Raw genomic sequence first — 27101 nt, forward strand, 5'->3', positions numbered from 1 at the left:
ACCTCATCAACCCTGGTGTCAGGGTTACTATTAAGCAGCCAAAGGCCCCTGACGTGACTCATGTAACGACTAATTACTTACATCAGTAAGTAGTAGAAGCACGGATCATCTTACTTTCGGACAATCAGGTGATCAGCCTGTAATGTCTTAACCAAACTAGGGATCATAAAGTATTTTTTGTGATATTTCTCCACCTGGATTCGAACCCGAGACCTCCGGATCGTAAGCCTAACGCTCTGGACCACGGAGGCAGTTGCTAAATGACAACTTGGAAGTCTGTACCACTTGTGTTCAGGTTTTGCTATATATTGCGTTTGAAACACATAATAACGGGTTCTTACCGCGATTAAAGCAGGGATATGAGACTCCCGATATTTCGACACTGTTGCAAGTGCCATAATCACGGGATGACTGATGAGATTGGAGTGGAGTAGATCCATAACTTACCCGTTATTATGTGTTTTAATTATGATAATGGCCCCGAATCCTGCAGACACCGCCTAATTTTATATTAAGTTATATCCGTCATTTTCATATCCGTCGAAAAGGAAAGGGGCAGATGATTCACAGCTCTTAATTTTAGGAAGAATGAGTAAATGAATGAATAACCCGGGCGAATCAAAAAGGTACGTTGCTGGTATGCAATCCGTTTGACGTGCTGTCTACTTAACTGTGTCGGGTTATTGACTGATGTAAAATTTTTAGACGGTTGGTTTAGATTTGTGCTTAAAATTGACGTGTGTTCCATAAATTTTATGCTTGTCGATTACCCGTCCCTTTCCTTTTCGGCGGATAAGAAAATGGTATTTACAGGAATTAGCACCAATAACCGCGTAAACTTAAAACAATGTATATTGCGTTTCGTTAACCACTACATCCTACAACGGGAAAAAGGCATCTGATGTATGTACCTACATCATTTGGAAAGGCTCTATCTCATACCTCACACACACATAGATATCGGTACTTAGATAAAACAAACACACGCATTTAACCCCAAAACAAATTCAAATACAAATTCCAATTCCAATTTCGACCATTTGTTTCTGTGCCATATTTTATCAGTATCAGTTAGATTCGACTTTCGAATCCACAGCCGCCCCCGAAACACTGACCTTGCTTTTTTACGAGGGGCGGTGACCATAATTCATCGCCCTAGCGCCCCTTTCGCAATATTGCGATAAGGTAGATTTGTGTCAGTGGATACATACATACATACATACATACATAAACTCACGCCCGTAATCCCAAATGGGGTGGGCAGAGCCACAAGTAATCAAAGACAACTTGCAGCCACTGTTGATACGAAGTCCTAAGATGGATATGATGAACCTTATGGTGATAAGGGATCAGCCTATCGCCCATAACATTAGTCCATCATGTTAGAGGACGCAATCCCTCTGTCGGTGTCAGTGGATCTGCTTCTTTTTCTATTCTGTGGGTTGTGAGGTGAATTACCAACCTAATTAAGGGTTATAATTGAGCCGCCAAAGGCCCCTGACATGGCTCATGTGACGATTGCTTACTCATCTTCAACTGTTTTAAGACAGTAGTTAAACAAAAACTTTACAAAAAAGGTTATTATAAAGTTAGTAATTATTTAGAAGATATGAATGCATGGGATTAACTGTCTGAGAACTGATATTAGGCAGCTAAATTACTCAATTGTATACCAATATTTTATGTTTATTCTTATTTTTTTAAAGATAATCTAGGGCCCTGTGCCGAGGTTTTTCTTGCAGCTTCTTTTCCCCGGCTATACAGGTTGTGAGAAGCTGCAAAGTTTTAGGCGGATGAGACGTTCGTTAAAAAAATTGACGATTCAAAGTGTAACTATGTTACCTACTGAATGAAGATATTTTTGAATTTGAATTTATATCAGTTAGTGTGTTATATCACTAACAAACATCCACTTCCCATTTTAAGGAAGTGGAGCATTAGAAAGAGACAGAAAGTAGCATATGTCACTCTCGATCTTTTCAACTATCTACACTTAAAAAAGCCGTGAAAGACGTACAAACACACAGACAGACACACGCTTTCCCATGCATAATATTAGTGAAGTATGGATAGCCCCTCACACTAAATCTTGATTAATTGACTTAAAAGAAACTCCGCGAAAGTTCCACTCGAGTTATGAAGTGAAAACTTTCTTATTTACGGTGCGATTGTTTCATAACTAATAAAGTACGTGGCCTGTTACTACGTGGTGTTACGTAACTACGGGTAGTATTAACAAACTAATCTCAGCTGAAGCTTACCTCAAGATCATGCTCAGATCTCTATTTTTATTTAAAAACTGTGTTTTTGTTTTTATTGATATGTACTGTGGTAACAGATGTTTCTAAAAATTGTACTAACCTATCAAACACAAATGCATACGTACATACTCATAGTGTAAGCGAACTAATAATCTAATTACCTACCGCTTGTTTCTTAAGTAAAATACATTGTAACTGTCGTTATTAAGAATTAAATATCTTTAAACTGAACTGTCTCATTGACATGGTCTTGAGGTCAGTCTCGAAGCTGAGATTAGTCTATTAATGCAACCCTAATCTCAGCTTCGAGACGGCCCTTATGGCAATGTGACAATTCTTATATAAAAACAGAGAATTGAGTATGATCTCGAGGTCAGTATCAGCTGAGATTCGTTTATTAATACCACCCTAATCTCATCTGAGGCTTACCTCAAGATCATGCTCGGATCTCTATTTTTATATAAGAACTGTCACTTTGACATGGTCTTGAGGTTAGTCTCGAAGCTGAGATTAGTCTATTAATGCAACCCTAATCTCAGCTTCAAGACGGCCCTTATGTCAATGTGACAGTTCTTATATAAAAACAGAGACTTAAGAATGATCTCGAGGGCAGTATCAGCTGAGATTCGTTTATTAATACCACCCTAATCTCAGCTGATGCTTACCTCAAGATCATGCTCAGATCTCTATTTTTATATAAGAACTGTCACATTCAAATTCAAATTCAAATGTATTTATTGCATTGCTACAGGTCAAGAAGGTCTTAAAGCCAAAAAGCTTAAGGTCAGTCTCGAAGCTGAGATTAGTCTATTAATGCAACGCTAATCTTAGCTTTGAGACCGCCCTCAAGATCATGTCAATGAGGTCAGTCTCAGCTGAGATTAGTTTATTAATACTACCCGTAGTTACGTAATAAAGGCTTTTATTTAATTTTAAAAAAATATTTTCTTTTAATAAACCTCACTATCACAAACAAGCAGTTTTCATCGTTTTCCGCCATCCTAACACTACATTTTTTTATGAACTAGACGAGATTTCGAAACTTTCGGGATCTGGCGGGATTGATATTTTCGATCCAGCGGGATTTCGAATTTGCGATCTCGTGTCGAGATTGCATTCCCTACACGAAACTCGCAAATAGACTTGTGAAGAGGCCATTAGGAATTAACGGATTACATACAAACCGATACAAACCGCTCCACCGCCATCCGCGTCGGTTGTGTGGTGTGTGAATAGCATTAACTACGTGCACATTCTATCTCCTTCCTGCGTATTGATTACATAAATGAATTCCACACGAACGGGAAATAAAATGCAACACAAATAGGTCACTCGTGCTGCCATGTTATCTTCAACTATGCGGGGTGTTCACGGCAAGTCCCATTAGGCCAGGCATTATTAGGCCAAAACCAGCCCAATACAGACGGGTCAGATACCTCCGAAAATGCATTTCTCGGGAATGTGGGTTTCCTCACGATGTTTTCCTTCGCCGCTGAGCAAGTGATAATCATTTATGATCCAAATATGAATTCAAATACTGACATACATTGGTACATACAATCAAGCACACACACATACACACACATACACACACACACATACACACACAAAGCCTGCTGTTTGAAATAGCTGATAATGCATGCAATTTTTTTTTTGTTTTCTTTTCACTTTTTGTTCTTCTTTTCAAATTATTTAATTTTTAAGTTAAGTATTTATATTATTGTAACCCTCGGAAGCAGCGTGGTCACTCCCAACACGAGCATATTAAATTTCTTACTGGGAGGTCCACAATTTCGATATTGAAATTTAAAATTATTTTTATTTTATTATTTTATAAATAAAAACAATCAAATCAAATCAAATCATTGTTACTAACAACCTGGGTCCGAGTTACCCGTAATAAAAAATATTTTTTTTATTGGTTTGGGCCAGTGCTGAATTCGAACCTACGACCTCAAAGTGAGTGACAAGCGTTCTTCCAAATGGGCCACCACGGCTTCGGCTCTCCGAATAGTTTTATCACGGATTAAAGTTGTCTTATCAATATAATATTAACGGCCTCCATGGTCCAGTGGTTTGAGCGTAGGGCTCACGATCTGGAGGGCTCGTGTTCGAATCCCGGTGAGGACATATAACGAAAATCACAGTTATAGGACATTACAGGTTGATTACCTGATTGTCCGAAAGAAAGATGATCCGTGCTTCGAAAGGTAAAGCCGTTGGTCTCGGTTACTACTTACTGATGTAAGTTAGTAGTCGTTACATTAGCCACGTCAGGGGTCTTTGGCGGCTCAATAGCAACCCTGGCACCAGGGTTGAAAGGGTTGGTAATCCACCTCACAACCCACACGATAGAATAATATAGTATTGTGACTTATGGCTCTGCTCTGCTCACCTCCTTAGAGATCGCAAGCTTGATTTTACATCTATGAGTATTTACCCATGCAAAGGCCTGTTCACACACAATGTATAAATAGAAACACAATCACGAACTTCGTGGCTGTGGAACAGTGATTAATTGACTTAGTTAAGTTGAATCTTGTGGAGTGAAGCGGCTCATAAGGTTCATGTTGTGGCGTCACACTCCACAGTTTATACTTTTGTCTACCTCTTTAGGGATTTTATACATACATAAACGGCCTATATACGTCCCTCAATCATCCGGAGGGGGTATGGAGCATACTCCACCACGCTGCTCCAATGCGGGTTGGTGCAGGTGTTTTTACGGCTAATAGCCGGGTCCAACGGCTTAACGTGCCCTCCAAAGCACGGAATCATCTTACTTTTTCGGACGATCAGGTGATTCAAGCCTGAAAAGTCCTTACCAAACAAAGGACAGTCTCACAAAGTGATTTCGACAATGCCCCATCGGGAATCGAACCAGGACCTCCAGATCATGAGCTCAACGCTCTAACCACTAGACTTCGGAGGCTGTTCGGAGGGATTTTATACACTGCTACGATTTCCAGCGATACATGTGACCACCTATCACGTTGATCTAATAGTAAACTCGGTATGGTGTGGGTACTTAGTTCATCATGCGATGGATGTAACGTTTTGCAGCGATGCATTAACAAACATTTGTAATTAAAACACATAATAACGGGTTCTTACCGCGTTTAAATCAGGGATATGAGACTCCCGATATTCCGACACTGTTGCAAGTGCCATGATCACGGAATGACTGATGAGATTGGAGTGGACCGCGGTAAGAACCCGTTATTATGCGTTTTAATTATGATAAAAGACGCGTAAACCTAAAACAATGAACAAACATTTGTATCGATTCTATTTTCCTGTATGAAAATAGCTTGTATAGTTCATTATTTCATCATCACTAATTTAAGAGCCACGCTCTTGTCGGTGTAGCATTCTCCGTGCTACATTTTAGGGAAAAATAGGGCAGTAGTGTCCAGCCTTCCGCCCCGCAGTACTCTGTCTGACGCGAGTGTGATGGCCCAGAATAGTCTATTTCAAAGTCGCACTGGGACTCCTGTCTTCCGCCTCTGAATAGTACTGACAGTTACTGTTGCCCTCTGTCAGGTTGCAGGTTCCAGTCAAATTCAAATTCAAAAATATCTTTATTCAGTAGGTAACATATTTACACTTTGAATCGTCATTTTTTACATAACGAACGTCTCATCCGCCTAAAACTACTGCAGCTTCTCACAACCTGTATAGTCGGGGAAAAGAAGCTGCAAGAAAACCTCGGCACAGGGCACATTCTTTTTTTTTTTTTAAAAACATAAAACATTTTTTTTTTGTGCGCCACTAGTGGTAATGTACCTATTTACATGCGCTAGCTACGTTTTCAGTCGTGTGTTTAATTAATATCGCCATAGATATTTGTAACAACCTTGACCTACAAAAGTTCTACAGATTTCGTTTTCACCGTTTTTACATCTCGCTCAATATTCTTTATAGCGGACAGTATTCAGTATAACCTAAAGATTCTCTTCAATACTGTCCTGTATAAAATACCTAGACAAGCGCTCCACTACTAGGGTATGACAAAGTGGTGCTATTTACAACTGATTGCGTGTTTGTGACAGAGACGAATGTGGATCCGGCTAGACCAACGCCCTAGCGGAGATGTGAGACAGGAATATATCGACTAATCTGACTTTTTAGTTTTTAAATATGTCCTGCGTGGTCCTGTGGCTGAGCGTTGGACTCACGATCCGGAGGACCCTGTGGGGACACATAAATCACCTCGTGAGCCCTAGTTTCGTTAGGACATTACAGGCTGATCACCTGACTGTCCGAAAGTAAGATGATCCGTGTCGGAAGGCACGTTAAGTCGTTGGTCCCGGTTCATACTTACTGATGTAAGTATGTAATCGTTACATGAGCCATGTCAGGGGCCTTTGGCGGCTCAATAATAACCCTGACACCATGGTTGATGAGGTTGGTATTCCCAATCCACATGATAAGAAGAAGGTTACAATTTGAAGGATGATTCAGACCATGACTCTATACAATTGTGATTAAAACTTTCACTTGATATTCACTTAGAATCATAAGCTGAATCATCCCCCTCAGTACTCTGTACGGAGTTACTGTGTATAGGGTCATCATCATCAGCCTATTAGCGTCCCCACTGCTGGGGCACGGGCCTTCCCTATGGATGGATAGGGAGATCGGGCCTTAAACCATCACGCAGGCCCAATGCGGATTGATGGTTATTAACGACTGCTAATGCAGCCGGGACCAACGGCTTAACGTGCCTTCCGAAGCACGGAGGAGCTCGAGATGAAAACATTTTTTTTTTGTGGTCACCCATCCTATGACCGGCCTTTGCTAAAGTTGCTTAACTTCAACAATCGCAGACCGAGCGCGTTAACCGCTGCGCCACCGAGCTGTGTGTATAGGATATAGTAACATATTTCTATGTTTCGTATATTTACCAGCATTGTCCAACCTTGCTCTCTGTTCGATTGGGGATTTGCAGCCCCAATTTGCGTCGCTGCAGTGGGCTGCACGCGCCTAAATGTATTATAAGCTTTTGATATTGTGTGTTATTTTTATTTTATACTAACATCAGAAATAAGTCATTTACTAACACATATGAGTCAATGGTTAAGAAAGAAAGAAAGAAAGAAACATTTATTACTTCCGGACACCACAGACACAGACAGACAGGTACATTGCATACAGGACAGAAACCACACGGAAATCAATAAGTACATAGACAAAAAAAAGAAATTACCAAAACAAAAAGAAAAACAAACCAAAATCATAAAAACAATAATAATAAAACTAAGTATTCTAAATGCAACGCACTGACGGTTACTTGAAATAAAGATTTATTTATTTATTTTCGTGTGGCAGACCTCGAAAGAGATGGCGTGACGACTTGGACGCTTGCCGGAGGGACTGGCCGGAATACGCACAGGACCGCGAAAAATGGAAAGAGGAAGGGGAGGCCTTTGCCCAGCAGTGGGATCTTGTAGGCTAGATTAGATTACATTATTTATTTTATTGTTCCCGGGGCAAATATTAGATTTATACGCCGCCTCTAATTTTCGTGAGAAGCGCGGTTTTGCCTGTAAATGATTTATGGTATTAATCTGATCTAAAAACAATTCTGTTCAAGTATTTATTACTCGTTTCGAGGGTACGGTGCCGCCATTTTGAATAAATTATGTGTTTATTTTTTATATCATATGTACCTCTTTAAACACACACTACCACTGAATTCGATTTTACGAGTTTGAATTCATATTTGGATCATATAATACGTAATTAATTACACAACGTAGGGTCCTAACCACTAGACGATCACGGCCACACCGGCCTCCGTGGTCCAGTGGTTGAGCGTTGGGCTCACGATCCGGAGACCCCGGGTTCGAATCCCGGTGGGGACATATTACAAAAACTTTGTGATCCCTAATTTGATTAGGGCTGATCACCTGATTGTTCGAAAGAAAGATGATCAGTGCTTCGGAAGGTAAAGCAGTTGGTCCCGGTTCCTACTTACTGATGTAAGTATGTAGTCGTTACATAAGCCATGTCAGGGGCCACTGGCGGCTCAATAACCCCTTTTTTTTTTTTGACGTGACTTATTGTAGATTTGCCGCAGGTGGCATTAACTACTTGGCCGGACAAATGGGGAGCGCTGAAGGCTCTCACCCGGTACAACGTTTAAGACAACAGGCCTGAGGGTGCCCAGTTGGGCGCGAACCTCGGCTCAGGGCGTCGTCTGAGAGGAAAAATATTTGAAGGAATTAATCGACCCTAGTGGGTCGATAGCGATAAGCGCTGAATGAGGGAAATCGTCGACCACACCGGCGCGGTCGGTATCGGGGTCCTGAAGTGTTTGGTGTCGCGAGCTGATTGCCTGCCTCTATGGCTAGAGTAATCGGGTCGTCGGGAAGTAATCGGGTCGTCGGGAAATAATCGGGTCGTCGGGAACAATAACCCCGACTCCAGGGCTGATGAGGTTGGTATTCCACCTCACAACCCACACGCTAAGAAGATTAATAACATGTGATTTTCAAAGCCACGCCCTTAATAAAATTATTCCTTAATTGAGTGAGGCCCTTTTATAAAGGACACGACCACCATTGTTGATCAGTCTATACACTCAATTACAATTTAATAATAATAATAACGCGCCCCACGCACGGTATCCTAAAGTCCGGGACTCCATAGTCCCGAGATATGGAAATGACAAACATAATTATAATAAAAAAGTTTATTTTGGGTAAAATTTACGACACACATATACATTTACAACATTAAAATTTACACACATTACATTATTAATTTTCCGTCTATCTATTTGTACTCTCTTGTGTAGATAAGTTGTTTTTAGTACGTATTTTGATTGTAGGTAAGCTATGTGTTATTCCGTGTTAGCTTGATATATTTGTTACTGTGGTGTCCCTATACAGGGAGTAAGTGACATCATAACGAATACTCAGGGGGATCATTCAGACCATGATTCTGAGTTGATATCAAGCGGAATATTCTGTCAAAAATTCATGATTTTTTTTTGTTTTTAAATTATTTTCCTCGCCATACTTTTGCGACGGAAAATTCCACTTGATATCAACTCAGAATCATTGTCTGAATCATCCCTCAAAGTTTTCGTTACGATGTCAGTAACACCCTGTATAATAAACGTTTCTTTCTTTCTTTATTAATGAGGGACTTTCCAGAGTACACACACATACATAAACTCACGCCCGTAATCCCTAATGGGGTGGGCAGAGCCACAAGTAATCAAAGACAACTTGCAGTCACTGTTGATACCATGTCGTAAGCTGGATATCATGAACCTTATGGTGATAAGGGCAGCCTATCGCCCATAACATTAGTCCATCATGTTAGAGGACACAATCCCTCTGTCGGTTTTTACGACATGCCCGGGAAGACAAGCAGCTGAACGTTCCAGAGTACGAATCTCAAAAACAACAAGACGGCAGAGACGAGTCACAGGGACTGTAACCTGGAACCTGACAGAGGGCAGCAGTAACTGTCAGTACTATTCAGACGAATAGGACAGGAGTCCTAGTACGGCTTTGAAATAGACTACTCTGGGCGCCATACCACTCGCGTCAGAGTACTGCGGAGCGGAAGGCAAAATGGAAACAACTCTATTTTTCTCTAAAGAAGTAGCATGGAGAAAGCTACACTGACAAGAGCGTGGCTCTTGAATTAGTGATGGTGAAACATTTGTTTATAATGTGCCCGTCAGAATGGGCAGTCATTTATATTTTGTCATCATATTTTAAGTTAAAAGGCTCTTAGATTGGTGATGAAAGTAATTTTAAACCCGGACCACTGGCTCGTGAGCCCAACGCTCTAACCACTAGACCACGAAACCTACTACATTGTAAATGGCTTCTAAATTGTTTTAATTACAATGAAATGTTCGTTACACCGGGCAAAGTAACACTAACTCGTTGCCGTGTCTCTGCCTATTATCTTGAGTAATTAATGTGCCCGGAATCTGTCCCGGGCACGTAAAGTATGGACCCGCATATTCGTAGTGACGTGACATTTGGGGTCGTATATCCGGGGGCGATAAAATGGGTTCTTTTCTATATAAGCGGGTACGCTGTCTCATAAATTATGTGTGCAAGCTGTCTTGTAGTTGCTTGTCGAGAAAAATCAACAATATTTTTCACGTAACATAACATCACGCCTGTATCCTCAAAGGTGTAGGCAGAGGTGTAGGCAAGAGTGTGAGGAGTAGGAGAAGGGTATTTACCCCCACTCAGCGCCAGCTATGTAATATAAAGTATGTATACCCTCATTGATTTAAAAGATGTGTAGCTGTTGCAGTTTCTTCTCATTTCTTCTCCTCAATATTCAATATTCTTTATTTGCGTACTATGATGGTATACAAGTTTGTAAGTTACATATCGGTTTTACATCACAGACCCTTTCGGGCACAATAAAATAGAAGTTTGAAAGAGAGAAGGAAGCTTCTCAAATAGTAACATCAGCCATAACACCTTGCGAAATGACGTAATTATTCCAAATTCAAAAATATTACATTGACCTTCAACAAGTTTATCCATGATGATTACGCTGAATAAATGATTCTGATTTCTGATTTATGGAAGCGACGCCATTAACCGGACACAAAATTATAATCACTATCATAAATAGAACATAGAGAAAGTATTTTTTTCTTTTATTCATCATCTCCGTAGCATTATCCCGTTTTTAACCTGAAGATTTGACAGGTCCGGTTTTTTACAGAAGCGACTGCCTGTCTGACCTTCCAACCTGCGAAGGGAAAACCAGCGCAATACAGCTTAGGTCACATACCTTCGAAAATGCATTTCTCTGGAATATGGCTTTCCTCACGATGTTTTCCTTCGCCGCAATTTTTGTTTTGTTGAGTTGAACCAGTTTGGACCAGAGCGAGAATCCTTTCGGTGACGTCATCAAAATTGTTTGATTCAAAATAGCAACAAAACAGAAATCAACCGTCTATACTTATTATATAACACTTTTAATAATTCCGACCGAGAAGGACTTACATTGACCAAATTGGAGATGTCCTTAAAAAAGGTTTAATACGATCTACTCTCAACTGTGCGTGTATGAAGCGATTGGTGAATGTGGAGGGAGCAAGAGAAGCGTGTCAGGATCGAAGCAAATAGAATTATATAGTCTCTGTTTACCCCGGTGGGAAATAGGCGTGAGTTTATGTATGCATGTATGTACTTTTAATAATTCCATATAAAACTAAAAAGTATCCGCCACTGTGGTTATGTTGTACACCGACTTGCTTCTCAATCAGAGAGCGCCGGGTCAAACCCCGATACCGTACTTGCATCAATGAGTTATTAATATATCTCAAGTCCAGTACACTTCACTAACACAGTTGGCTCAACCACTTTACACAGCGATACGGCTCATCAGCTATCACGTTGGTCTAACAGAAAGCACGGTGAAGTGTGGGTACTTAGTTCATCTTGCGATGGATGTACCTCTGACTACCCCATTCGGGAACTTATGATTTATAAAAAAAATCCTAGGTACGATGCGAAAGTCGTTTGCTTTCACTAGAAAAAGTCAATTACAAAATTACAAGTGGATTTTTTCCGAGCGGAAAATAATTTAAACTTATGAGGTATAATATTCGTTAATTAAATTCTTGTTCCTCTGGTAAAACCGCTCCGCATTAACAATTGAAAACATGCAAATGTTAAGCCTTGTAATAATTTAATTTTAAACTACAAATGAATATGTGTCAAAAGCTTTAAAGTATTAAAGTATTCGATGAGTAAAATTTCACGAAACCGAATGTATTTCGTACAATTATTATTTCGAACAATGGTTATTTTTAATTATTAATTGTAATAAATATTATTGTTACCGGCTGATTATCAAAGTTTTCGGATTTATGTTTCGGAGGTATGTGGACCTAACCTATATTGGGCTGGTTTTCCCTTCGCGGGTTGGATGGTCAGATAGGCAGTCGCTTCTGTAAAAAACCGGACCTGTCAAATCTTCATGTTAGGTAAGCGGATCCTGTGACAAACGGGATATCGCTAGGGAGATTAGTATTATTAACGGAATAATTATGTAAAATTTTTGAAAGGTTTTATGAAATAACATATTTAATGGACTGAAAGATTCGAAAGGTCCGATCTCTATCAAAGCAAAATACACGTATTTCTCTTCAATTTCACAAAGAACTAACATTTCCCGTATTCTCAGAATTCATTTCACAGAACTGTTTTAATTTCCGTTTTACAAAGAAAATAATAAAATTACTTTTGTACAAGAGAACGCTACCTGTTCTTTGTTTCTGTTAGTCTCAGTTAATAAAATACTGGTTTATAAAAATGCTTAAAAATATTTGAAAGAGATTTTCCCGTTGTAATTTTGCTCTGTTTTGTAGTTTCAAAACATTGTGATTTTTTTTTTAGGTACCTGCCTATTATGAAAAAGCTTTAGCAAAGCAAAAATGTGTTTCTTTTTTATCTTTTTGTGAAGTGACTTGTTGTTACGCTAACGGCTATTTTTTAACCCCCGACGCAAAAACGACGGGATGTTATAAGTTTGACGTGCCTGTGTAATTGTGTATGTGTCTGTCTGTGGCATCGTAGTTTAGTTCATTGTATGGCGAACCCTTTATTCTGGTCTTCTTACCCTGTTTCTTTGCGTGTTGCTTCTATGCTGTTCTGGGAGCAAATAAAAAACATAGAACACGTTCAGCTGCTTGTCTTCCCGGGCATGTCGTAAAAACCGACAGAGGGATTGCGTCCTCTAACATAATGGACTAATGTTATGGGCGATAGGCTGATCCCTTATCACCATAATGTTCATCATATCCATCATAGGACTTCGTATCAACAGTGGCTGCAAGTTGTCTTTGATTACTTGTGGCTCTGCCCACCCCATTTGGGATTACGGGCGTGAGTTTATGTATGTATGTATGTTCTTACCCTGTATAATGCGGAACTCTTACGAGTTGCGCGTTGTATTTATTTTTTATTTATTTATTTATACTTATATCTAATAGTACAAACACATCACCATTACAGGCAAGCCCAATGCGATGATGGAAAAACAAGGTACCTTTAAGAAACCAAATAAACATTCATACAAAATTAACAAAAATGAATAAAAACTATATGACAGAAAATAACAACTTTACAAACAATATTAATAAAAAAACATATACCATTAACTATACCATTAACTATTATTAAAAATTTAAGAATTATTAACAACAATAACAATAAATTAACAATAAATTAAAGGATGTCAAATATTATGTCAATGAATCTAGATATCTTAATGTTGTGGCTGTGAATTTCGACAACGGACAATGCAATAGGTCAATATGTTTGGAAACTCCATTAAGGATTCGAAGCGCTGTGGTCAGAGGGGCATGTTTGAGAATATTCGTCCTGCACACTGGTAAAGCAAACATGTCATCGCGTGGACCTTTTCTCAATCTCGGATTTGGAACTATGAGATTTATGCCTGCTAAAACATTTGGATTATTCAATTCTCCAATGAAAATTTTGTAAACATAAGTAGCTAAAGCCAGGTTCCTTCTCACCTCCAATGAGTAGTAGCCGACCATTCCCCGAACAAATTGACTCGGATACATTAAGGGGAAGAGGGGATACACACCATATAGTTTGTAATATAGAGCCCTTAGAAATTTGTTTTGCATTTTCTCAAGCATGAGTTTATATTTTTCTTCACTGGGGTTCCATATAATAGAGCTACTTTCAAGGCGGCTTCTAACCAGCGCATCGTACAAACATTTAACTGCCGTAACATTACCAAAGTCCTTAGTTTGCCTGAGTACGAATCCTAAATTCCGAAATGCTTTTTTACAAATGTCTGTGATATGCGTACTGAAAGATAGATCCTGTGTCAATGTCAACCCTAAATCACGAACTGAGCTTACTCTCTTCAGACTCGTTCCGTTCATGGTATAATTGTAGTGTTTGGGATGTGTCGCTCGCGTGCATGTCATCACGCTACATTTAGAGATGTTAAAGTAAAGTTTGTTTGCTTTACTCCACTCAACCACTTCGTTAATATCTCTTTGCAGCCTGTCACAGTCTTCCGTGCTATTTATTGTCATAAAGAGTTTCAAGTCATCTGCAAACATCAAACACCTCGAACCCTCCAAAACATCGGGCAAGTCATTTATCATAAGCAAAAATTCCAATGGCCCAAGATTACTACCTTGGCTCACACCTGACAAAGTTTTAAAACTCTCTGACACGTGCCCAAAGTAATCGACGTACTGTTTCCGGTCTGATAGGTAACTGGAAAAAAAGGACAGTAGAGCAGGCGTAAAACCGGCTATAGCTAATTTATGTAAAAGAATATCATTATCAACTGTATCAAACGCCTTTCTAAAATCAAAATAAGCTATGTCTACCTGCCCTCCTACTCTAGCATCCAAGGCAGACGTTGCTTCCTGCATGAAACACATGTGATTTGTGTGCGTACCACGCCCCGGCCGAAACCCATGCTGAGAGTCAGACAGTGTAGAACTTAGTTGTGAATATATTGAAGCATGCAAAATGGATTCGAATATCTTAGCAAATGTGGAGAGTATGGCAACCGGCCTGTAACACGAAACTTCGGTACTAGTACCGCTTTTCGGCACCGGAACAACTCTAGATATTTTCCAGATTTCTGGATAAGTAGCTGTTGCGAGGCAAAGGTTATATATATGGAGAAGTGGTTGAGCTAGGACTACTGCACAATCCTTCACGATAAACGGCGGGATTCCGTCAGGACCTGCAGATTTTTTGGGTTTTAGGCGCTTTAGAGCAGCTTCAACATCCGCTATAGTCAACTGTGATAAGTGTACGCGAGCAGCTGAACTTCCAGTAGCCGATGCCCTCTCTACGTCAAGTAGTGGGGGCTCACAGTCATAAACCGACTGAAAGTACTTCGCAAATGCACGGGCACCATCCTCCACTGCTAACAAGACACCGTTTTCGGTAATGTGAGGTTTATTACGTTTTTCTCGTTTATTGTTGACAAAGGACCAAAAAGACTTAGGGTCTTTTATTAATGAGTCCTGAACTCTATCCATAAACTTATTATATGCAACAGATATTTTATGCTTGACTTGTGCACGATAGTTAGAAAATATTGTATAAGCTTGCGGACTCTTACTAATTTTGTATGCTTTATGCCACTTTGCTTTTTCTTTCAGATCATGTATAATTTCAGCTGAGTACCATTCAGGATATGAGTTCATGTCTTCAGAGCAAGATTTAATTTTCTTTTGGGGCGTACATTTATCAATTAACTCACTTAGAGAACTATTAAACAAGTTAATTACCTCATTCACATCCTTACTTTTATACAAAAAATTCCAATCTGCAGTCATAAGCGAGAGGTATAGAGCTTGAAAATCACACTTATAAAAATTCCATCGCTTACTTTGTACATTTTTGGAGCTATCGCAGGAGGCTTGTAATGAATTCCAAAGAGAATTTGTCGTTTTCACTCGACTCGTATGAATAATGGCGCGGCACACGTAACCGCACTGGATTCCTTAAAATAATATCCTCTCTGCATACACTCGGGGACAATATTTTAAAAATACAATTTGGATCCTTCTGGCAGAAAGAGCTCGGATGATCCGTACCTTTCCTTTCTGGCGGATAAGAAAACGACGGGTATAATTTAAAGTAAAATTAGGTGTCTGCAGGAATCAGGGCCAATAGGCCTCTGTGGTCCAGTGGTTGAGCGTTAGGCTCACGATCCGGAGGCTCTGGGTTCAAATTGACAACATATTACAAAAATCACTTTATGATCCTTAGTTTGATTAGGACATAGAGGCTGATCACCTGATCGTCCTAAAGTTGCACGAGCAAAACTTCTGTGTTGATATCAAGTGGAATTTCAATCAATCAATTAATAACACTTTATTGCACAACGACATACACAAAGGACATAAACATACGAATAAAAAAAGCACAATAGGCGGTGGGGATTTCTTACCGGTAAATTCATAATAATTTTAGTGTTTGTTTTAATTATTTTTAGTTCTACACTGAAAAAATGCGACGGGTACCCTATATATAATGGTGTTAGTGACATCGTAATGAAACGAAAACATTGAGGGATGATTCAGACCATGTTTCTGAGTTGATATCGAGAGAAATATCCTGAGAAATTTGTTGACTACGTGTGCGTAGTCTTGAGACTATTCACATAAGTAGTTTCATTAACATTGCAGCGTAGCAAAGGCTCAAAAACTGAATTAAACATTTGCGTCAAGAAAAACACCTACCATCGTTTTTAATAAAATCGAGTCCGTAAATATTTTCTTTTTTGCTTTTTTGTGATATATCCCCAGCGGGATTCCAATCCGGAACCTCCGGCTCGTGAGCCCAACGCTCAACCACTGGACCACAAAGGTACTGAAATAAATAATAACCTCTGAAAATGTTCTCAAAAGCACGTCATGAAAAAGAAACTTATTTTGTTTTAGTTCAAGACTCGCAAATAAAGTCTGTGAGAGCCAGTTTTTCAATTTTATTGTCACCAAGTGTGTCCCAGAAGTTTTAAACTCTGACAACTTTTCTCGAGAAATACTCGAAACTCCAGTGCCGGTGCATACGTGCACTGTTTTGAATATTCAGCTCCATAGTTTCTTCCATAGCTCCATTCTTCTTTATTCTGTGGTGTAACGGCCTCCGTGGTCCAGTGGTTGAGCGTTGGGCTCACGATCAGGAGGTCCTGGGTTCGATTCCCGGTGGGGACATATCAGAAAAATTACTTCGTGGTCCCTAGTTTGGTTAGGACATTACAGGCTGATCACCTGATTGTCCGAAAGTAAGACGATCCGTGCTTCGGAAGGCACGTTAAGCCGTTGGTCCCGGTTACTACTTACTGATGTAAGTACGTAGTCGTTATATGAGTCATGTCAGGGGCCTTTGGCGGCTCAATAGTAACTGACATCAGGGTTGATGAGGTTGGTAATTCACCTCACAACCCACACGATATAAGATGTTGTGTACAAACTGTAAACGTAACGGCTAGAAATATACAAGTAAGTATGTATAGGCTCGCCCCCTATCACATGGGACTTAGACATAGCTGGCGATCATGGTGGGTGAGTATACAAGGTGTTAGTGACATCGTAACGAATACTGAGGGGGGTGATTCAGACCATGTAATCATCATCAACAGCCTATATACGTCCCAATGCTGGGCACAGGCCTCCCCTCAATCAACCGGAGGGGGTATGGAGCATACTCCACCACGCTGCTCCACTGCGGGTTAGTGGAGGTGTTTTTACGGCTAATAGCCGGGACCAACGGCTTAACGTGCCCTCCGAAGCACGGAATCATCTTAGTTTTTCGGACAATCAGGTGATTCAAGCCTGAAAAGTCCTTACCAAACAAAGGACAGTCTCACAAAGTGATTTCGACAATGTCCCCATCGGGAATCGAACCCGGACCTCCAGATCGTGAGCCTAACGCTCTAACCACTAGACCACGGAGGATTCAGACCATGATTCTGAGTTAATATCAAGTGAAATTATCCGTCGCAAAAATATGGAACATTAAAATTTTAAAACTCACTAAAATTTTCATGAATTTTCGGACAGGAAAATCCACTTGATATCAACTGGGGTAGTTAGAGGCACATTCATGAACTAAGTATCCACGTCTCACCGAGCTTTCTAGATCAACGTAATAGGGGATGAGCCGTATCGCCGTCTGTAATGGTCGAGCCAACATTGTAAGTGAAAACTGCACTTAAGATAAATTGATAAAAATACTTCAATGCTTCAAGCATTGTAAAGTAAAATATAGATCTTAAAGCCAAAATGGTAAAAGTCGAGGTGGAAAACTAAATTGCATTGTCATTGACACCGCTACGAATGCTAAACGTATTGCTTATTCTGTTCTCCGCGTCTCTTGAAGCACGTTTTGCAAACAAACCAATCTAACTTGCTCAATCTATCCTGCTCAGACAGGGGCGTCCGTTAGACAGTCGCGTAATTTGCAGTTTCAATACCTGGGTTCTACCACCGACCCGGGATTCCGGAGTCGCCGTCGCCGGATACGGTTTGGAAGAAATTATGATGATGATGATTATGATAATGTCTACGAACACCGGAAGTCAACTTATCTTATTTAGCCTATACGATCCCACTGCTGGGCAAAGGCCTCCCCTTGATTTTTCCACTCCTCTCGACTTTGCGCGATCTCCGGCCAATCCTTGCGATAAGCATTGAGGTCGTCACACCATCTTTTACGCGGTCTGCCTCGACTTCTAAGCCCGCCCTGAGGTATCCAGTGAGTAACGACTCGTGCCCACCGCTCCGGATGCATCCGACAAATATGTCCGGGCCAGTCCCACTTCAGTTTGGCGGACTTTTTCCCTACATCAGTGATACCCGTTTTGGAGCGCAATGTAGTGTTTCGCACACGGTCGATAAAGAAGTCAATATCATTACAATAAAGTAAAAATATCCTTTATTAATTAGAGGTTACCACCGTGAGGCTAGGAAGCCGTGGTAGCCCAGTTTGTATAACGCTTGCTTCTCACTTTGGGATCGCAGGTTCGAAGCTCAGGACACCAATGTATGTCGAATTTGTTTTCGAATTCACGTTTCGATCATAAATGATTATCACGTGCTCAGCGGTGAAGGAAAACATCATGAAGAAACCCACATTCCCGAGAAATGTATTTTCAGAGGTATGTAACCTAACCTAACCTGTATTGGGCTGGTTTTCCCTTCGCGGCTTGGAAGGTTAGACAGGCAGTCGCTTCCGTAAAAAACCGGATCTGTCAAATCTTCAAGTTAGGTAAGCGGACCCTGTGAAAAACGGAACAATGATGATGAATCACACGGTTGATGATTACAATCCTGAAATCTAAAATTAAGTAATAATTACTCCCTAAAACCTTGCTGCTCACCAACTAAACCAAAAGCACTTTGTAAGATTTTTCCAGGTATCTTTGAAACATCTAATTATAAAAGTTTATACGACAAGTTTTACGCGCAAAAGGAGGAATTTTACGACAGTATTATCGTAACCAAGTTATGATCAAGTTTATAACGTCTTACAAAATTGTGTACTTTATTACCTGTGGAATTGTACGATGTTTCTGAAGTGTATGAGAAATTATTTCCTTGCAAACAGTTTTCCTTTAATAATAAATATTTTCAATTGTATTCTATTCTAATCCACTGTTAGTGAATCATAATTAGAGTTATCATGTTTAAACACACACATACATACTTCTTTTGACATGTCTTAATGTACGCTTGCTGCAAATGGCATTAACTACTTGGCCGGACGAATGGGGAGCCCTGAGATCTCTCACTCGGTACAAAATTTTAAGACAACAGGTCTGAGGGTGCCACCTATCAAGTTGGTCAACAGAAAGCTCGGTGAAGCGTAGATATTCAGTACATTTTGCGTATAGATGTACATTTGGCTTCCTCAAGCGGGAATCAGTCTATTATATTATATAAAAAATAACATACATAAACAGCCTATATACGTCCCACTGCTGGCCACAGGCCTTCCCTCAATTATTAACCGGAGGGGGTACGGAGCATACTCCACCACGCTGCGCCACTGAGGCTTGGAATAGGTGTTTTACGGCTAATAGCCGGGACCAGCGGCTTAACGTGCTCTCCGAAGCACTGAACAATTTTTCGGACAATCAGATGTATCAAGCCTGTAGTGTCCTTGCCAAACAAAGGACAGTCTCGCAAGGTGATTTCGACAATGTCCCCATCGGGATTCGAACCCGGACCTCCAGATCGTGAGCCTCTCCTCTCCGTTACATATCGGTGTAACCCAGTGGCCATTGTTGGTGCGATCACGAACAGCATGAAAACGTTCCATGCACATCGATCGCAGCTCCGCTAAATATTGCAAACATCAATGCAGTTCTACTGCACTTACGCTGCACATTCTGGCAGTCGTCAAGGTACCTGGTTTCCTCGGACAAAAATAAATTGTGAAATATTAATTACCTACTCAAATTCAAATTCAAAAATGTTTTTATTCAGTAGGTAACATAGTCACACTTTGAATCGTCAATTTTTACATAACGAACGTCTCATCCGCCTAAAACTACTGCAGCTTCTCACAACCTGTATAGCCGGGGAAAAGAAGTTGCAAAAAAGACCTCGGCACAGGGCCCTAGACGTTCGTTAAAAAAAAATTAAACATATATTTTTTTATACAATTGAGTAATTTAGCTGCCTCATATCATAATACTCTTGTTGGTCCCGGCTATTAGCCGTAGAGCAGCGTAATGGAGTAAGTATGCTCCATACCCCCTCCGGTTGATTGAGGGGAGGCCTGTGCCCAGCAGTGGGACGTATATAGGCTGTTTATGATGTATGATGATGAATTACCCAGTAAATTACTACAGCACATTGTTTTAAGAAATAAAAAAAATAAAAACATTTTTTCCAAGTGTTTAATAAAATAAAATTGTTTATTCCACCAACCCGCATTGGAACAGCGTGGTGGAGTATGCTCCATACCCCCTCCGGTTGAGTGAGGGGAGGCCTGTGCCCAGCAGTGGGATGTTTATAGGCTGTTTATGTATGTATGTAAAATTCTTTATTAATCAAACAAAGTACAATTTGATTAATAAATAATTTTATTATTTTTATGAATTAAACATTTGAAAAAAAAAATAACTGAATTCAGAATCACGCCTGTATCGCCGAAAGGGTATGAAGAGATATACAGGGTGTTAGTGACATCGTAACGAAAACTTTGAGGGATGATTCAGGCCATAATTCTGAGTTGATATCAAGTGGAATTTTCCGTCCCAAAAGTATGGAACGGAAAATAATTTAAATAAGCTCTAAAATTTTCATGACTTCTCCGACAGGAAATTCCACTTGATATCGACTCAGAATCATGGTCTGAATCATCCCCTTCAGTATTCGTTACAATGTCACTAACACCCATACCTAAGTAGTACCAAGTGTATGGCTACTGTATGTACTTGTATGGGGTGTAAGTGACATCGACGGAAAATTCCACTTGATATTAACTCAGAATCATGGTCTGAATCATCCCTCTGAGTATTCGTTACGATGTCACTAACACCCTGTATAGTATATACACCCACTCTTCGCCAGCTATGTCTTAAGCATAGAACAAGGAATAATACTACGTATAGAACAGCAACTCTTCGCTCCCCACCAGCAGCTTAGCTAGCTTTACCTCACCCCCTTCGGTCTTACTTTAGTCTTCAATCGTATGGCGTCAGACGTCACACATACAGATGCGCGTGTACGCTAACATCAACGTGTAGTGTCTGTGTCAAAGGAGGTGCTTTGTATGAAGTGTCCGGGGTGTGGTTAAGTCCCATGTAACAGACGAGCCTATGGACATTAACTGGGCACAAATCCTCGTAAAGTGGAATTTACAGGTTTAAATCCCGAGCCAGGATTCGAACTGGACTAACAGGATTTTTTTGCCACGACCACCTATCACGTTAGTCTAACAGAAAGCTCGGTGAAGCGTAGATATTCAGTTCATTCTTCTTTTTGTCGTATAGGTTGTGAGGCGAAATACCAGCCTCATCAACCCTGGTGTCAGGGTTACTATTGAGCCGCCAAAGGCCCCTGACATAGCTCATCTAACGACTATTACTTACATTAGTAAATAGTAACCGGAAACATCGGTTTGACGTGCCTTCCGACGCACGGATCATCTTACTTTTTTTTGATCTATGACTCTTATTAGGTAATAAATAATAAGAATCATAGAAGACTCCTTTCACGATCACATGACGCACAAAATTACCATTTTTTTTAAGTTACCAGAATGATCTCATGAATATAAAGTTGGTGGCAAGGCAACAAATCTATTCAACTGCTAGTCACAGATCAAACGGGTTCTTCGCATACTTTATGAAAAAAATAAACAGATCACTTACATCTAGACACCAGATTTTTTATCTTTACAGTATACAAAATCGTAATTCCTGAAAATGCTAATATCCGCACACGAGAATGGCGGTGTATTGGTCATGTCCTTAGAAGACCAAAAAATTCAAAAATATTTATTTTTCAAAATTGGCTTACAAAGTTAGCGCTTTTTGAACGTCAAAAATTAAATTACATATTATGTAACTAGCTGTAAAACTACTACCACATCGGAATCTGTAACGCTGAGGGAAAAACATGGCCAGAAAACCTCCCAGCACAGGGACCTGTGGAATACTGTGTTACCATTAAATTGGTATCTCCAACATTCCAAGGACGTAAATGTTATTATTAAGGAAATTACTGACTAATGTATTTAATTACTATTACTTGTCACATATATAAAAGTATTTGAAATTGTTAGTAAATCTTTTCCTAAAAGTTCAATGTCAAGCAGTCGTCGTTCGGGGAGTCGCCGTCAACGCTACAATTCAAAATTTCCTTGCAAAGTAATTATACAGTATATTATATATAAATATATAGTGAAAACCCTATAAGGCGACGCTATTAGTTGAAGTTACGCTCCTTCGTAATGAAAAGTAAAAAGAAAGCGCAAGTAGAGAAAGTCTGTGCAGAAAATATACATGAAGGGAGCAAAGGCAATATGTCAGTAGCATCTGCCGGCGATCTGCAGTGAAAAGGGTCGGCTGTTGGCGAGTATATCTCATTCCATACACATGGGATAAATTCCATACCCACCAAGCCATATGCAAACGACGTGACCGCAAAAGAAAGTGAAATTTCTTTCTACTTATTTGGTAACTAGACGGTTCATGTTTTACGATGTAGAAATACAGAAAGTTAAGTAAAAGTTTATTCCCTCCAAAAAACATAAACAAGGCTGATAACAATATACAGGTGTTAGTGACATCGTAACGAATACCGAGGGGGATGATTCAGACCATGATTTTGGGTTAATATCAAGTGGAATTTCCTGTCGGAAAATTCGTGAAATTTTTTATGTTTTTTTGACAGAAAATTCCACTTGATATCATCTCAGAATCATGGTCTGAATCATCCCTCAAAGTTTTTGAAAAACTACTTACAATACTTATGAGTGTATAATTATATTAAATTCTGGAATCTGGTGGTCCAGGTTCGATTCACGTTGAAGATTCTGTCGAAATTCATTTTGTGAGACTATCCTTTGTTTGGCCGAATCACTTGGTTGTCCAAAAAAATAAGATGATACCGTACTTCGGAAGGTACGTCAAGCCGTTGGTCCCTTGCTATTAACCCAACACGAACAACCCGCACTAGAGCAGCGTGGTGGATTATGCTCCATACCCCCTCCGGTTGATTGAGGAGTGGCCCGTGCCCTGCAGTGGGACGTATATAGGCTAGTTATGTTATGTTTTGTTAAAATATATCCTCCTAGCATTATTCCGTGTTCACGGGGACCGCTGACCTAACCTGAAGATTTGATATAGTTAAAAAGCAAAACAATTAAATCGTGGAAATATAATACTACTTATTGATGTAAGTATGTAGTCGTTACATGAGCTATGTCGGGGGCCTTTGGCGGCTCAGTAATAACCCTGACACCAGTGTTGATGGGGTTGGTATTCCACCTGACAACCCACACGATAAGAAGAAGAATATAATACTGTACTACTATACACCTCTATCTACCCGGGGATACAGGATGGAGAGATGTTATATTATTTTCGAAATTTAAATATTCGCGTGCTGGCCACTAGACCATCGACTTCAAACGCAACCTGAAAAAAAGAACAATGAAAAAAACAAACGACAAAATTCCAAGAACGAATACATCCGTACTAGTAGTTTTATACAATGATAATTGACTCATGCCATTCATTGATACACATTGCGATTCTTACACCATGTTGTATAACAATCCCAACACAATTGTTGACTGAATGCCGTAACAATAAAGTTTACAGTCGCAACGTGAAAATAAAGGTTGTTGACATCTAACACCCTGTAGACTTTCTCCACGGCAAGTACCCATAGCATTCGACGTCTAGATATCATAGGGTGTGGTTAGAACTTGATACAATACGTATAGACAGCCTAAGAATTTCCAATTTTTCAGTGACCTGTTTAGCAAATAAAAATATATTTTGTCTTTGACCCTTTAACCTTTGCACCAGCTTAATTTAGAATTACAGATATTTCAAATTTTGAAAATTTCAATTTTTGAGACTTGTCTCCTGATCTTTAATAGTTTTTGAAATTATTTTCAAGTCCAAATTCTGGTTGCTTGTAATTCATAACTAGGAAATTCTAAGGCTGCCTAAAATCCTGTAGATTGTGCTAATTTTATGTGATTAAAGTGATAAATAGGCAGTGAAAAGTGATTTACAAATGCTACTTTTGGATATGTAACCAAACGGATGAAAATTTTAACAACAACAAATTGACAACCATTGAAACACCAAGAATGATACTGAAGACTTCACTACTCTATGGAATATTTGCTGTAATCGAAGCGAGGAATGGTAATTTTGATAAGTATTGTGAAATACAATCCGACGATGTTGGTTCGCAGTGTTTTAGAAAAGAAATTATTACAAGTCTTCCTCACAGCCCCAACCAACTTGCAGTTGATAGACTGACCAACCATCTTTACTTTAGCTTTGATTCTGGTCAAGGAGAGTATGTTCCTGCTAAAATGCAAATTGGTAACGACACTATAATGGTACTCAAAGGTGTAAAAGATGCTTTCGCTATAGCAAGTGATATTGACACTGGAGAAATTTATTTCGGAGGCAGTCATGGAATTTACAGATATACTCCCAAAGCTAAGAAGTTGAGACGACTTGCGATTGATAATTTGGATATTTGGTGGTTGGTTGTTAATAAGAATGTTATTTATTTCATAAAGTTCCCGAGTCTAAGTGCTTATAAGTACGAAAACAGAACGATAAAGTTTATGTCTCAGCTACAGAGCCATAGCGTGCAACAATTTGTTTACGATCACGACGGGAATATTTTCTTCATAAACAATACTGGCTTGTATGGTATTAAAAACGGAGAAGATAATGCTATTTTAATAGGAGATAATCCAAGATTTCTAGGCATGGCTACTGACAACAACGGAGTAGTATATCTCTGTAGTGAAGACGGTATATTCAAAATGACTAAAGTAGTCCAGAAACTTAAAAGAGTGATTAATATACAAGGCATATTGGGTATAACGTTTGACAAGGATAATAATATAATATATTCGGATTCTCACGATTTGGTGAGACTGTTCCCAGTTACGAAGGAAAACTACTTCATAGGAAGCCATGAGTATTAATAAATGTGCACGTTGTTAGATGGTCTTTTGTTTTCATTTCTCTAATGGTTTACAAATTGGTTTCAATTCAATAACACACCTACAATACACACAAAACAGTCATTATCATTAATTAATTTTACATCGTGAGGATTTCGTTTCTGTTGGCTGATTTCCCTTCGTGAGTCGTAGAGAAGACAGGTAAAAAACCGGACCTACCAAATCTTCAGGTTAGGTAAGCGGATCCCGTGATAACGGGATAACGCTAGGGAGATGATGGTTTTGATTTTTGATACAATATATCAATAATTTTTCAAAGAGAGAATTATAGATCAAACCACAGAATAAAGGGTCCTCCATACAATGAACTTAATTCCAAATACCTATTTGTTCACAAATAAATGGGTCGGGACATAATTGCAATTTAGACATCAATTAATCACAACGTCATATAGTTATACAGGGTGTTAGTGACATTACAACGAAAACTTTGAGGGATGATTCAGACCTTAATTCTGAGTTGACACCAAGTGCAATTTTCCAGCGCAAATATATGGAACTGAAAATAATTTAAAAGACACTAATATTACTATTTTTTAAGGAACGTCCAGGGCCCTGTGCCAAGGTTTTCTTGCAGCTTCTTTTCCCCGCCTGTGGTTGTGAGAAGCTGCAAAAGTTTTAAGCGAAAGAGCCATTTATTATGTAAAAAAATACGATTCATAGTCGTCTTCTTCTTATCGTGTGGTTTATGAGATGGATTACCAACCTCATTAACCCTAGTGTCAAGGTTACGATTCAAAGTGTAACTATCTTACTTAGCGAATAAAGATATTTTTGAATTTGAAAACTTATTCGGATACACACAATTGAAACTACATGATATCAATATCTATGACCCTATGGCCTTTGCCACACTAGACGGAAATTATATCGCCGAACTTCCGCGGCGGTCAATCCGTTCTATACGGTACCAGCCACACTGAATATTCGGTGGCGATCATCAGTCGGCTGCCTGCGCTTATACGGTGAGTCGTGAATTTCCGTCTAGTGTGGCAAAGGCCTATGAATTCAAAGTCAGTGTTTCACAGATTCGAACCCGTGACAATACAATGTCTCTCTCTTTATTTAAGATCTGCGCTCTTGTCGGTGGAGTAATCGCCATTACTCCATAGAGGGCGTGTAGAACGGTGGTTGCCCCAATCGCCTTCCGTTCCGCAGTACACCGACCAAGTTCTCAATCGGTGATGTTCTAGCTTGAGCCCTACCAGAATCCATTTTCTCAGCCTCAAACCAGTACTGATACCGCTGCTGCCCGGCATCAGGCGTGCGCTCTTGAAGTAGCGGCGCCTACTCGCTACGTCACAAGATCGTCATGGAACGTAAGTAGCATTTTATAGGTTCTGCTACGTTCTTCTAATCGTGTCGCTGTTTGGTCGGGGACTGCTTATTTTTATATTCGCAGCTAACCATCATATCTGATGGCCGTTCCACTATCCGCCACCTGTGGACCCCGTAGATGGCCTACAGCTCAGCCTACTACAATACAATGCAGGCCAAGCGTTTTCCGAACTGAGCTATCACGGATTCACTGTTATTATGCCGCTCTGAATTCCAATTAATTGATGTTCATTCCACCGGAATGCTG

At 39.7% G+C, this 27101-nt stretch overlaps 3 protein-coding genes across 6 annotated transcripts in view; 2 read left to right on the forward strand and 1 right to left on the reverse strand.

The window, feature by feature from the left end:
* The window catches only part of LOC126373966 (potassium voltage-gated channel protein Shaw-like), a 263971-nt gene extending 240881 nt beyond the window's left edge, over positions 1-23090 (forward strand). Inside the window, exon 11 of one of the 2 annotated variants that reach the window (XR_007567381.1) lies at positions 23068-23090. The gene's annotated coding sequence lies outside the window, so the exon portion shown is untranslated. Of the gene's footprint in view, positions 1-17353; positions 17377-23067 lie in introns of those variants that run through there. The other variant, XR_007567380.1, reaches the window with a different exon arrangement.
* LOC126373971 (uncharacterized) overlaps positions 1-27101 on the reverse strand; it is a 438722-nt gene that overhangs the window by 297916 nt on the left and 113705 nt on the right. The window lies entirely within an intron of this gene.
* On the forward strand, positions 24617-25477 carry LOC126373687 (ommochrome-binding protein-like). The gene has a single exon (XM_050019920.1). It carries the CDS (start codon positions 24617-24619, stop codon positions 25475-25477), a length of 861 nt encoding a protein of 286 aa, XP_049875877.1.

Source organism: Pectinophora gossypiella, chromosome 16 (assembly GCF_024362695.1).
Source record: "Pectinophora gossypiella chromosome 16, ilPecGoss1.1, whole genome shotgun sequence".
In the NCBI taxonomy this organism is placed as follows: Eukaryota; Metazoa; Arthropoda; class Insecta; order Lepidoptera; family Gelechiidae; genus Pectinophora; species Pectinophora gossypiella.

What these genes read in the sequence shown, in the direction of transcription:
- LOC126373687 (XM_050019920.1), top strand. Translation starts at nt 24,617, where the DNA reads ATGATACTGAAGACTTCACTACTCTATGGAATATTTGCTGTAATCGAA.